The sequence below is a fragment of the Oreochromis niloticus genome, linkage group LG6 (assembly GCF_001858045.2).
Source record: "Oreochromis niloticus isolate F11D_XX linkage group LG6, O_niloticus_UMD_NMBU, whole genome shotgun sequence".
NCBI lineage: Eukaryota > Metazoa > Chordata > Actinopteri > Cichliformes > Cichlidae > Oreochromis > Oreochromis niloticus.
Window position 1 is genome coordinate 1,914,862 of NC_031971.2, and position 14,394 is coordinate 1,929,255.

Below are 14,394 nucleotides of genomic sequence, written 5' to 3' on the forward strand. Positions count from 1 at the left end.
AGTCTTACATATTTGTTTAATATGTGCGTTGAAGGACATGTCCTGGTCAAAAATGACTCCAAGGTTTCTCACAGTGTTACTGGAGGCCAAGGTAATGCCATCCAGAGTAAGAATCTGCTTAGATACCATATATCTGGTTAATTGCCGGCACTATGAATCTTTACAAACGCTTGAACATTGAGCTCTGCCTTGTCTATATTATTAATCGCTCTTCTGTCCTCTGTCCCCACTGTTTGGTAGCCTGTTTGTCCTCCTCACCACACCCCAAATGTCCACTAACCATGTCTCTCTGCCTATACTATTACAATATTGCCTCCAATATGTATGCTTTGTAGACTTTTTAATTCTTCGCTTGTGCTCTTGTAGTGAATCAGTGCTTTTATGGAGTGGTAATTTTTCAGCTGTCTAAATGCTCTTTTTCTGTTCTTTACTGCTTGACTTATACTCCTCATGCCACCAAGGTACATTCTTTTTAACCTGCTCCCTACAACCCTTGAAATTGTCTCTTACGCAGTCCGCATGTGTCATGGAACGGACATATTGTTGTTGTTTAAGAAGTGTTACTACCACCTAGTGGTAACTAAGCAGAATGTCTCTTTTGTAGAGGAAGTGGTCTACAGGGAGTAGTGTGCTCTTTAGCTGCTGAAGTGACAGCATTTGTAATCTGATGGCAATCTCTGCAATCCTGGTGTTAAAGTCCACAATATCGGCTTCATCCGTAAGTTCCTATACATTTAATGTGTATTAGTAAGTTTGACACTGTTTTGAGTTAAATCTTATGGAGGCAGGTAGATGCATATATTTTTTAGCAGATGCTTCATCTGTGGTCGTGTATCCTTCATTAGAGCAATGTTATTCTCCCAATGTAATGGAACATGTCTTCATTGTGTATTTTGTATTCCTTTTCTTTGTACAGTTTTACAAAAAAGAGAGAGAGAGAATTTATTTTCATCATTAAATCCTGCCAAACACAACAAGCGGCCTGTTTCTTGGAGGATGAAGTGCTGGGAATAAAAGAATGTTAAGCTAGCTGTATAGCTGAAATTACGTTGCCTGCAACAAACTTTAGTGAGGACAGCATAGTAAAAGGATGACCACTCAACGTGGAAGTTAAGAAGAGTGAAGGATTGTTAGTCTGCATCACACTGCAATGGAGGCCACAAGCGCCTTAGCACAAGCTTTAAAAGAAGATAGAGCTGAAGGCTCACGAGATGAAGTTGAATCGGGGTCTATTTATTCACGCCACAGCTCAAAGAGGTCACGCTCTTCACGCTCATCAACAAGCTCCAGAGTAAGCTATGAAGCAGCCAGGGCGCGAGCCAAAGCAGAGGCGGAGAAAACCAGACTAGCATTCACGGAAAAGGAAGGCGAACTGAGAGTCGAAAGGGCCAGACTAGAAGCCAAGATAGATTATATTAATCTACAGAAAGAAGCTGAGGCTGCCCAAGCTGAAGCTGAGGTGTTGGAGGCAGCTGCAGGAGATGTGAATGAATCCAACAACAAAGAATTTGACTTTCTGCCTTTGCCAGATAGTGCATTGAAAAGGACTGATCACTATGTTACACAGCACACACAAGAACAATTCCCACAAGAACCCAAAGTAGAGAATGATTCGACTTTGCCGCCAACATCCACTCCATTTCCAAGCTACAATCAGAATGCACAGCCCCAGCTCATCGACAACGGAGCCAGCTTCCCTCAAAATAATGCTCAACCACTCCATATGAACTTTCCACAGCAAAAAGATGAGCACTTCCAGCACAGGGTACTGCCCGACAATCGACCACATCTAAACAACTCCCACAATAATGACTCATCTACAGATCTTGCCAAGTTCCTTGCTAAATCCCAGCTGGTTTCTTCAGGCCTAACAAAGTTTGATGACTTACCCGAACACTATGAAGCCTGGAGAGAAACGTTCATCAACACAATCGAAAGTCTGAGTCTATCAGCAAGTGAAGAAATGGATCTGCTTATCAAATGGCTGGGTAAAGAATCTGGTGAGCATGCAATCAGAATACGGTCTGTGAATATTAGACAGCCTAATGTGGGACTTAGAATGATCTGGGAAAGACTAAATAAAAAATATGGTGCTCCAGAGGTGATAGAACGAGCTCTTTTTTGTAAACTTGAGAGTTTTCCCAAGATCCACAACAGAGAGAGTCAAAAACTGCAAGAACTGGCTGATTTGCTTACTGAACTTGACGTTGCTAAACGAGAGGGTTACCTACCAGGTCTAGCCTATCTTGATACATCAAGAGGTGTGCAGCCAATTGTGGAAAAGCTCCCTTTATATCTCCAAGACAAGTGGCTGTCACACGGGTGCAAATACAAAAGAGATCATCATGTTGCCTTTCCTCCTTTCTCCTACTTCAAAGAATTCATCTGCAGAGAGGCTGAAGAGAGAAATGATCCCAGTTTTAACTATCCAGATCTTTTCACAAATTCTTACAGAAAAGAAAGGTCAAATCAAGTGAGACCTGTCTCCGTGCACAAGACAAACATATCTATGGCTTCAGAGCCCAAAATAGGAAATCCCGAGAAGCTATGCCCCATGCACCACAAGCCTCATTCTCTTCAGAAATGCAGAGGTTTTCGAAAACTGCTCTTGGAAGAGAGGAAAAGGTTCTTAAAAGAAAACAACATATGTTTTCGCTGCTGCGCCTCTACGACTCATCAAGCCAAATCTTGTGAGGCCACCGTAAAATGCGGGGAATGTGACAGCGATAAACACATTTCCGCTCTGCACCCTGGACCAGTTTCACGCTCAGATGCAGTTCCTACTTCCTCGACAGAGAATGGCGGGGAGAGGTCGGACACAGAGGCACAGAGTGTCACATCCAGATGTACCCAGGTATGTGGGGATGGGTTTCAAGGGAAATCCTGCTCAAAGATCTGTCTAGTGAATGTGTATCCAAATGGCCACCAAGAGCTATGGCAGAAGATGTATGTCATTTTAGATGACCAAAGTAATGTTTCACTGGCCAGATCTGAGTTTTTTGACATGTTTGGTCTCAAGGGAGCAACCATGCCATACACACTGAAAACCTGTGCAGGCATCATAGAAGCATCTGGGAGAAGAGCCCACAGTTTTATGATAGAATCGTTGGATGGGAAAGTTACCATGCCCTTGCCTGCACTTATAGAGTGTAATGATATCCCAAACAACAGGTCAGAGATACCCACACCCGAAGCTGCATGTCACCACCATCATCTTAAAAGAGTGGCAGATAAGATTCCACCGCTTGACCCAGATGCAGACATTCTTCTTCTATTGGGAAGAGACATTATCAGAGCGCATAAGGTTCGAGACCAGTATAATGGTCCACTAAACGCGCCATATGCACAACGCTTAGACCTCGGGTGGGTCATTGTTGGAGAGGTGTGCATAGGAGGTGCACACAACACGACTACAGTGAGTGTTATGAAAACCTGCATCCTGGAAAATGGCAGACCAAGTCACTTTGCCACGTGTGAGAATAAGATAAAGGTAAAAGAAAATCCTAATGGCAAAGATGAGAAAAAGAGAACCCCACCCAAGAGAGACATCCAAAATGCATCGACAGTGACTAATCTTGGAGAAACAGTCTTCAATGCCACAGAAAATGACAACCAGCTAGCACACTCCGTTGAGGATTCAGTCTTCCTACAGATCATGGAAGAGGAATTCTTCCAGGATAAGACAAAAAGCTGGGTTGCCCCTCTTCCTTTTCGGCACCCACGCAAATGTCTACCAAATAACAGATGTTACGCTCATCACCGTCTGATGTCACTGCGGAAGACTTTAGATAAGAAGCCTGAAATGAAAATGCATTTCACAGACTTCATGCAAAATATGTTAGACAAGGGACATGCTGAACTTGCACCACCACTCCAGGAGGGGGCAGAATGCTGGTATTTGCCCACGTTTGGTGTTTACCATCCCAAAAAACCAAACAAGATTCGAGTGGTATTTGATTCCAGTGCTCAGTATGATGGAATCTCGCTAAATGAGGTGCTGCTGTCTGGACCAGATCTTAACAACAGTCTCGTCGGTGTCCTCCTCAGATTCAGAAAAGAGCCCGTGGCCATAACTGCAGATATTCAGCAGATGTTTTACTGTTTCGCTGTTCGTGAGGACTGCAGGGATTTCCTTAGGTTCCTGTGGTACCAGGATAACGATCTGAGTAAGGATGTGGTGGATTATCGCATGCGTGTTCATGTTTTCGGAAACAGTCCATCACCTGCAGTGGCAATCTTTGGCCTGAGGAAAGCAGCAGAGCACCAAGAAGTTGAATATGGCAGTGATGCGAGGCACTTCGTAGAAAGAGACTTCTATGTAGATGACGGCCTCCGGTCTTTTGCTACAACAGCAGAGGCCATTGATGTTCTGCGTCGAACACAGCAGATGTTGGCAGCATCTAACATCACTCTGCACAAAATAGCTTCAAATCGAGCAGAAGTATTGAACGCATTTCCTGGAGATCAAAGAGCAGACAATGTAAAAGACCTTAACCTCTTTGTGGATGACTTACCAGTCCAACGCAGTCTTGGAGTCAGCTGGAACATAATGATGGACACTTTTGGATTCAATAGTCCTGAGAATCAAAAGCCATTTACACGCCGTGGTGTCCTGTCAACAGTAAACAGTCTGTTTGATCCTTTGGGGTTCATAGCTCCTGTTGCAGTGACAGGTAGACTGATTCTAAGAGAGCTAACAACCGAGAATGCAGACTGGGACGCTGAACTCCCTGAGGCTAAAAAAGAAAGTTGGAGAAGATGGAGTGAATCATTGTCAGCACTAAAAAACCTGGATGTTCCACGAGCATATGCCTCTTTCTCTGTTTCCAAAGCACAGCACGCCGAATTATTGATCTTCTGTGATGCCTCTGTCAAAGCAATATCTGCAGTTGCTTATCTTAAGACAACGAATGAACAAGGTCTCCAAGAGGTGGGCTTTGTATTCAGGAAATCCAAGCTCGCTCCCAACCCAGGCCTCACAATCCCAAGACTGGAATTGTGTGCTGCTGTCATGGCCGTTGAGATAGCCGATCTAGTAATGAGAGAGCTTGATCTAGATCTCAAGACAGTGAAATTCTACACTGACAGCAGAGTTGTATTGGGATACATACACAACGAGACTAGGAGGTTCTATGTGTATGTGAACAATAGAGTGCAGCGCATCCGGCAGTCAACACGACCTGAGCAGTGGAACTACATTCCTTCAGAACTAAATCCGGCTGATCATGGGTCACGTTCTGTTCCAGCCGCTGAGCTTGCCGACACAACGTGGCTAACAGGACCAGCATTTCTAATAAAACAACCAAAGGTAGCTGCCAGTGGCGATAATGGATCAACATTTGACCTTGTGAACCCAGATGCTGATGCTGAGGTACGTCCTGAGGTAACTTCGCTCGCCACACAAGTTAGTAGAGACAAGCTTGGCTCAAAACGCTTCCAGCGTTTTTCTAGCTGGACCACACTCAGTAAGACTGTGGCACATCTGTGTCATATTGCTCAGTGTTTCTCTCACTCCTCAAAGAATCAAAGGTGTGTAGGATGGCATATGTGCAAAAGTGGCCTGTCAGTCGTTGACATTGTCAGAGCAGAACAGATCATCATAAAATGTGTGCAAGAAGAAATGTATTCAGAAGAACTGAAGTGCATCAAAATGAAACATGACCTTCCGAAAACCAGCACGCTGTACAAACTTCGACCCATTCTCGACAGCGAAGGTATGTTAAGAATAGGTAGACGCATTGGCCGAGGACAACTTGAAACTGGTGAAGTCCATCCGCTAATAATACCAAGCCGCAGCCATGTAGCAAGCTTGCTTGTTTGTCATCATCATCAGGCTGTAAAGCACCAGGGCAGGCATTTCACTGAAGGTGCAATTCGCAACAGTGGTCTGTGGATTGTTGGAGGGAAACGTCTCATCAGCAGCATTATTCACAAGTGTGTTACATGCAGGAAACTAAGAGGAAGAACCGAGCAGCAACAAATGTCAGACCTACCCACAGAGCGCCTTCAGGCTGACCCTCCATTTTCCTACGTTGGCCTTGATGTTTTTGGACCATGGGAAGTGGTGACGCGCCGTACCAGAGGTGGTCAAGCTCAGGACAAAAGGTGGGCTGTCCTTTTCACATGTATGTCCACTCGAGCCATACATATTGAGGTTATTGAAACAATGACGTCCTCAAGCTTTATAAATGCGCTCCGAAGATTTTTCTCCATTAGGGGTCATGCCAAACAGCTTCGCTCGGACTGTGGGACCAATTTCACTGGAGCGTTCAAAGAGCTGAAGATGGATCCTGGCAATAAGAGCGTAGAGGATTACCTTCTTAAACAAAAATGCACTTGGGTTTTCAACCCACCTCACTCCTCTCATATGGGCGGCGCTTGGGAGCGCATGATTGGAGTGGCAAGACGGATTTTAGATTCTATGCTTCTTCAGGTTGGACATGTAAAGCTCACTCATGAGGTCTTAACCACTTTCATGGCTGAAGTGAGTGCCATTGTCAATGCAAGGCCGTTAATACCAGTTTCTACTGATCCTGAGGCGCCTTTCATTCTAACACCTTCCATATTGCTGACCCAGAAGGGTGGCGTTCCCTCTCCTACTGTAAGTGAGTTTTCAAAAGGGGATCTGCTCAAGAATCAGTGGAAAAGAGTTCAGGCCTTGGCAGATACCTTCTGGGCTAGGTGGCGCCGTGAATATTTGAGCACATTACAGAGTCGGCACAAATGGCAATCTCAGACACCTAATCTCAAAGAAGGAGATATTGTTTTGCTCAAGGACGATCAAACCAAGAGGAATCAGTGGCCTATGGGAATTGTTGTCAAGGTTGTTCCCAGCAGAGATGGACTTGTTAGGAAAGTTGAAGTTAAGGTGATACGGAACCAGACAGCGAAGGTCTTCTCTAGACCAGTTTCTCAAGTAATCTTGTTGTTTTCACCACAGGACAATGACTCATCAGCAAGCTAGGGGATTGAGACTGTGGCATAAAGTGGCATATCTTTAATATGCCAAGCGGGGAGTGTCATGGAACGGACATATTGTTGTTGTTTAAGAAGTGTTACTACCACCTAGTGGTAACTAAACAGAATGTCTCTTTTGTAGAGGAAGTGGTCTACAGGGAGTAGTGTGCTCTTTAGCTGCTGAAGTGACAGCATTTGTAATCTGATGGCAATCTCTGCAATCCTGGTGTTAAAGTCCACAATATCGGCTTCATCCGTAAGTTCCTATACATTTAATGTGTATTAGTAAGTTTGACACTGTTTTGAGTTAAATCTTATGGAGGCAGGTAGATGCATATATTTTTTAGCAGATGCTTCATCTGTGGTCGTGTATCCTTCATTAGAGCAATGTTATTCTCCCAATGTAATGGAACATGTCTTCATTGTGTATTTTGTATTCCTTTTCTTTGTACAGTTTTACAAAAAAGAGAGAGAGAGAATTTATTTTCATCATTAAATCCTGCCAAACACAACAAGCGGCCTGTTTCTTGGAGGATGAAGTGCTGGGAATAAAAGAATGTTAAGCTAGCTGTATAGCTGAAATTACGTTGCCTGCAACAAACTTTAGTGAGGACAGCATAGCATGATTACTGTCACCAGCTTTTTGTTAAAAACTTCTACATCACTTTATCCTCCCTAGGAAGTTCACACCTCATCTTACTTAATACTCGAAACTTTTCCCAGTTTACTCTACCAAAGTTCTATGTCTGTGTTCTTTGTTATACTCCTTGTTGAAATTCTATACCCAAATTAATCAAAATAGGATAACGATCACTACCCATAATGACATTACTGAGTACCTCCCATGTAGCAATACCTCCTACTTCTTGAGATGTCAAATCTATTGCGCTTTCAGTATGTCTTAGACTATTATATCAAGTACCTTTACCATTATTGATACATACTAGCCCTACCCTATCCATAAAATCCTACTAGTACTGGACTGACTAATCTGTACCTTATTCCAGTTTCCACAAATGTGACCACTCCTTCCCCTTTACCATCCTCACTATCATTCCTAATAACCGTATATCCATGTGTAAGTTCCACTTTTCCAAGGTTTTAACCATGTTTCCTGGATACATATTACATGTGATTTTTTTGTAACCTAGAAATAAAATGATTATAATGATTATAAAAACTACCCCATGACTTTGAGCTAGGATTCATAACACCTGTCATTTCTTCAACTCTCTCCTAATCCGGACCCATGATTCCCAGGTATTTGTCTGCAGCCTGCACAATTTGGGATTTGTTCAGTTTTCTTGTCTATTTGAGCTGTGCAGTTTATTACATCCACCACAAATAACACAAAATCCTTCTTGCTCATAACCAAAGCATCTTTCTTTATTTTGGTAGGTCCTTTACAAGAGGTTGCTTTCTGTTTCAGTTTCTCTGACTGAGAAATTCTCTTTACTGCTTCTACATGACATCTACAATCCCTACATCTAAGTTTTGTTTTGTTTTTGTTTTTCTGGACTTTGTGCATTGCCCCTTTTAATGCTAGCTAGCACTTCAAATAACTGACCCTGATTTGGATGGATGGATTGTTCTTCATCTTTTTGTAGCTCCCTTCAGGGGTTGCCACAGCACATTCCACATGTCTGCAACCAAAATGTAATATATGTATATAGCGCTGCAGAACTGTACCCCCCCTCACCCCCAGCATGTTTACACTGAGTAGGAGATGCTCTGTATCTCATTGTACAACTGTATAGTGACAATAAAGGCATTCTATTCTATTCTATTCTATTCTATTCTAAAAATAGTAATGAAATATTGATTTTTTTTTTCATTGCTGTTGTGCTTTTTTAATGAAAACTCTTCATGTTTTGCAAAAAAAGAAAAAAAAACTGTACGTAAATATCCCATGCAGCTGAAAACATTTTTTTTTGCAGGCCTGTGTTATCTGCCCCCATCTCACCCTCTCTCAGCATCCCCCACTGTGACACCAACCCTCTGCATGTCCTCTTTCACTACGTCTTTACCTCCTGCCTGGCAGCACTATCTTCATTATCCATTGTCTAATATATCCACTTTCACTCCTCTGCACAAGTCCAAACTGTCACAATCTTGCCTGTCAGACTTTGAGCTTTCTTGTGATGTACTCATTTTTAATCCTCTCCATTACAATGTGTTAGGAAGGCTCCCCATTTATATGAACACACCCCAGATAGCAAGACGACATTGAATCTATGTTGATTTTTCATCCGAACCGTCGTATATGGTCGGGGTTGAAATGCCAATGTTGTAACAACATTGAAATACTGTGGTAAACCGACGGTCTTACTATAGGGACGTTGTAACAATGTTGATTTACCGTTGTTTTTTTGTCATTGATATTTGATCTATTTGTAGTCGACCAGGTGACAACAACAACGTGGAGAAAACGTCTATTTATAGTTGATGATCATTCGGCTCCGGTCACCATCAAAAACCATCGATTTGTAGTTGAGCATTAAATTGCATTGCAACTGATCAGGTATAAAGTACCAGAGAAAGTAGATTTATTGTTCATTTGTTATCAGTGACTTGGTCTAGTTCACCAGCTTTAAAAAATCGTGTCTACCTGCAATTTATGTATAGTTGACCGGGAAATTAAAGCAGCGATCACTTGGACTATTCCGCAGCACCCCTCTCACATTGGTACATCCCCCCAACATTACAGGCTATTTAGAGCAGCACATTGTTTGGAGAAGTATTTCCCAACAAGTTCAGGAAGACACACTTTAAGAAAGAAGTCTTGTGCTTGCTTTAAACGTGGTTCCCAGAAATCCACATCAGGGAAGATGCGTATGACAGAAGGTCTCTCTGTGTCCACACAACGAGGTCACAGTGCAGTTTCATTCAGTCGTTGTGAGTGCAGTACCTGAAACACACAAAAACCACTTTTAATAAAAGGTCTGTAATGAACCAAGGCTAATATAGATGGTTTGGCTGTACGTGCAAATCAAAAACTGTAACAAGGAAGTTGTTTAGAAAGTTATCATGTTCAAACCGACTTACCTTTGTCTTAACGACAACGTACAGTTGTCGCAGCGTGGAGGCATAAAGATGGACAAATCTTGCACCCAGCCGTTCGTGAATTGGATGTGGGCCTCCAGGGATTTATAATTCTTAAACTGGTTTGCTGTGTATGCGCTGACTCCACAGACAAGGTATGCAAAGATCGGGATAGGACAAAGGCGGTAGGTCGTCTGGGTTTCCACTCCGCTTCCTTATTTCATACGGGTCCACATTACCGATGCACGCAATTTTTTGAAAGTACCGTCTCTTGGCGTCTGGGCGCAATCGGTCGCGATACAGCCCTTTGTCTCTGGAGTCAGTGCATACACAGCAAACCAGTTTAAGAATTATGCTTATTATTATTAATAAGAACCTTCAGACTCTGCAGCTGCATAATAAAAGCCTGTAAGATAAAATTAGTGCACATGACAGGTGTGTGATTCATCTGGAAGTTATGTGTGCATTAGTGTACAATGAGAGCAATTTAGTATGTTTTTAGAGGCCCATGAGCAGTGTTGGTGCCCAGTCTGGATTTGTTACATCCATTTCATATGCTGGTTTGCCTGCAATAATGCTAAATCATAAGCTACTCAGTCGACATGATGACATGACGTGGTTCTGCAGCATCACACATTAGCATGTTTTATCTCATTATCTATGACCTCAGCACATTGAAAATAACACTAAAAGCATTTTAATAGTGATATGAATTAATTTAGAACTCACCGGAAAGAAGATGCGGAGACCAAACCAACAAAAAGCTGGGGATTGCACAGAACTCGATCCGCTCGTCTCACCGCTGCAATGCAAGCCTGACGTCTTTGTTTAGTAATATCGGTACATGGGATCCCTCACGTTGCCTCCAGGTTGAAAAACGATGAAAAGAGAGCCCATTATCCAGCTTCTTGCCTTCACGATCGTGTGATCAAACGTTGCAACTGATAACACAACACGTACGAACCATAGCTGAAGCTGAATCCTGTGTCTAGCCTACTGTCATGGCGGAAAGGGGGCGTGGCCCACCTCCAGTGACGTCAACTCCAAAGCCCTATTCATTGTCTTCTACAGTAGAGCGGGACATTTGATTTACTCTCAGCGGAATTGACCGGAGAAGGCATCAGTTCATGCACTGCACTGGCCTGCACCACGATTAGTATAAGGTAAGAATGAATGATTTTTTTTCTACTCGTTATTTCCATGTTTGCATTTGAATAACAGTAAAAAACTCGTTAATGTTGTACATTAACAAGTTTTTTACTGTTATTTACGTTGCTCCCACAAAAAGTGGGACCCCGAAATTGTGTCTACTTCTTACAATCCGGCAACAAATAAATTGCACTGCGAACAAAGTATATCAACAAAGCTGCCCCAGGGCAGCTGTGGCTACAACTGTAGCTTGCCTCCACCAGTGTGTGAATGTGAGTGTGAATGGGTGGATGACTGGGTATGTAAAGCGCTTTGGGGTCCTTAGGCGGGGCTAGTAAAAGCGCTATACAAATACAGGCCATTAACCATTTACCAAAGAAAACATTTTCGTTTCATAATTTCTTCGTTATATTCCCTTACAAAGCTAGCTTTAACGCTTCGAGGTTTCCTTTGTTCTTGCCGTCGCCTCGGCGCTTGACCCAGTATATTAGACAGTACCTTTAATTACTATGCCATGCATAATCTCTGTAGTAAAATATTATGGTCAGCAGTGTCAAACACTGCACTGAGTCCACTGTCAGAGACAGCTAAGACAGCTGGGTCAAGTAATGACTTTTTAATTAATGGTTTGATTATTGCCAACCGTGATACTTAAGCCCATTAATAGAAATAATCATATTTAACATCAAAACATTAATACTAGGACTTCTTTGAGCAGTCTTGAACGAATGGGATCTTTTAGACACGTTTCTCCCAGGGCTCCAGTTCAACGACATCTATGTGTCTCTTACAGAGAATTGCTCAGCGGGATTTATAGTCCTACAAATGTGTCCATCTGTGTACACGTCTCAGTCAGAAAGAGGGGGCGAGGGGTTTTCACCCATGTGAGACATGCTCCCATGCAGTCCTCCACGATCCTGACTGCAGTACGCTGGAAGTAGATAACATAAGCAACTGCTGTACATAATGATACATCTGTGAGATGATTATGAATCGTTTTTTTCTCTAACTGTTAAATTTTATTTGTGGAGAAATTCATGAAATCATTACTAGTTATGGTTAAAGCAAGGGCGTAGATTTGGCATGGACGGAAGGGACATGTCCCCACCAATAATCTGATCTCTTCGAGTAAAGAAAAACAAACCCGATAGAAAGAGAAAAAAAAGATCTGTCAACGTCTCATTCACCTAGCTGTGCAGAAAGAGTTAAATTACGTTCTCTACTGGAGTCCTACCTCATGTGACAAATATGGCCAATGTGATTGGCTGTGCCTTTCAGGGAGCTCTGTTTAGTTTTAGCAGCGGCAAGCCTGCGCTGTGAGGACGTGAAAGGAGGAGAGGAGGATGGCAGCACAAAGGAAGAACGTGGATATAAGAAAGTATTTTTCAATGAAACCTGTAAGTCACTTAAAGTGAAGTTCACTCATAAAATGTGTCCGTCATAATAACGTTACAGGCTATGCTACGCCATACATGCCAACCCTTCCGATTTTTCCGTGAGAATCCCGAATTTCAGGAGGACCCGGCCCACTTAGATCGCGAAGGCAAGGTCCTCAGGTGGACACAACCTCTGAATTTGGACACCCCTGGCCTGTTTCTGGCCGGACAATAATAACAGTGACATTTAACTTATTTTATCCGATAAATAAACACTGTAAGATTCAAGTTTTTTTTGTATATATATGTATATGTATATGTATACCACTCCCCCCACCAACAGCCCTTTTGAATATCTCCCTAATTCTGAGGTCTCAATGTTGGCAAGTATGTGCTAGGCTTTGGCCCACATCAGTCTAAAATTGTATGTAACCATGAATAATGTGTTGCCATGTCCACCAGGAGAGACTGGACAGTATAGCTGTAAAACAAATATGCCAGCAGTTCATCTCAGTTAACGAGAGGAGAAGGCATGTGTTTGGCTCCTTCACATAGTGGACATTGAGTTGTTGTGTGGGGCACCAGTAGTCCATGTCTGTTGCTGTAACAGTAGTTCATGTTTAGAATAAAAAATCCCAGCTCACTGATTTGATCGGGGCAATAGTGCCTAAAATGTTGCATAATTTTGCTGAGAGATCTTTTACTTTGTGGTAATCTTAGATGAGTAGTTTTATGGACAAAAACCACCAGGTCATTCAGTGTTCACTTAGTGCTAATGTATAAGAGATGTTGGTGCACTATAACTGAAGTAATGTTGTTAAGTCCTTAAAGTCATATTCTTTTATTGTCATGACTGTATTTGAAGCTATTTTTATTTTTGTATGATACCTGATTTATATGGAATATGGCTGAAGTAAACTAAAGTCTAAAATACTTAGTCATTTGTTTAATAGTAACTTAACATTATATAATTCACATATAAAATTATGAATTGTGATTTTAAATGGTTTAAAAGCATGTAGAATAGCATATGTAGGCAAGTATATTTCTCCTTTTTTTTTATCAAGAAGCAAAGACAAAAAGGGAAAAAAAAGAAACAGGGCGGGGTTCGGTGGTTGAATCATCCGTCCCCACCAATGTCAAAACCAAATCTACGCCCTTGGGTTAAAGCGATACAGAACCCACACGCATGAGGATATAAAACTGTTAAAAGAATAATCTACTTCTCTGGGAGCAGAGTTTAAGTAGCTGCTCTATACTGTTTTGGCACATAGTATTGAAGTGAAGTAGAAGTAGTAGAAGAATTATATCCTTAGATTTAGTTACAGCACTTTCTGAAAGACATTTTTTATAATGAAATGTGTTCCCCACGACTGTGTAATCCATTAGTGTAAAGTTAAATGTTATTAAGAAATGATCACATAAATGAGGGTTTTCGGGGAACGCTATTTATGGCACCAATGATTCGACAGTAGAGAAAGATGGAGGAATAGTTTTCTGAATATTGTTTATCACAACTCTGTAACTTTAATCTCTGTTTTTACTAGGTTTTTTTAAAAAAATCAAAAGAATGTCACAAAATATCACATGTCTAGTTAGAAAAGCATATTTCAATGTTTGCATTCAGTTGCTGGGTATAGTTATGTGCTGCAGTTGTCTGCATTGCTTTTTGCCAACATTATGAGCAGTTCTTTATAATAATCATCAATAATTAAGGTAGTGTGAAAATGATGTAAGGTCTGTTTAAGGCTAGGCATAAACATGGGTATGATTATGGTAACAAACATTGGGATATTGGCATAAATAGCATTACTTCAAGCCTAGGTTTGGTTATAGCCTTTGCTCACCCATCAGTTTATCTCACCTTTCC

The 14,394-nt window shown here is 41.9% G+C and overlaps 1 protein-coding gene and 1 long non-coding RNA gene across 3 annotated transcripts; one reads left to right on the plus strand and one right to left on the minus strand.

The window, feature by feature from the left end:
- The first annotated feature begins 51 nt into the window (after window positions 1–51).
- Window positions 52–8,716, plus strand: LOC112847023 (uncharacterized). 2 transcript variants are annotated; one of them, XR_003220299.1, is made up of 2 exons: window positions 52–7,213; window positions 7,412–8,716. XR_003220299.1 is itself a non-coding variant. In XM_025907620.1 (2 exons), the coding sequence occupies exon 2, from the start codon at window positions 1,151–1,153 to the stop codon at window positions 6,962–6,964; it is 5,814 nt and encodes a 1,937-aa protein (XP_025763405.1). In that variant the 5' UTR covers window positions 52–718; window positions 917–1,150; the 3' UTR covers window positions 6,965–8,716. The 2 variants fall into 2 exon arrangements, 1 of the variants encoding a protein (XP_025763405.1); XM_025907620.1 differs by having other exon boundaries at window positions 52–718; window positions 917–8,716.
- Window positions 8,717–9,802: 1,086 nt separating this feature from the next.
- On the minus strand, window positions 9,803–10,788 carry LOC109202622 (uncharacterized). The gene is made up of 3 exons (XR_002062572.2): window positions 10,729–10,788; window positions 10,003–10,310; window positions 9,803–9,865 (listed from the first exon to the last, which is right to left on the minus strand). It is a non-coding gene; the product is annotated as an uncharacterized LOC109202622 (long non-coding RNA).
- Between the last annotated feature and the right edge of the window lie 3,606 nt (window positions 10,789–14,394).

What these genes read in the sequence shown, in the direction of transcription:
- LOC112847023 (XM_025907620.1), top strand. Translation starts at nt 1,151, where the DNA reads ATGGAGGCCACAAGCGCCTTAGCACAAGCTTTAAAAGAAGATAGAGCT.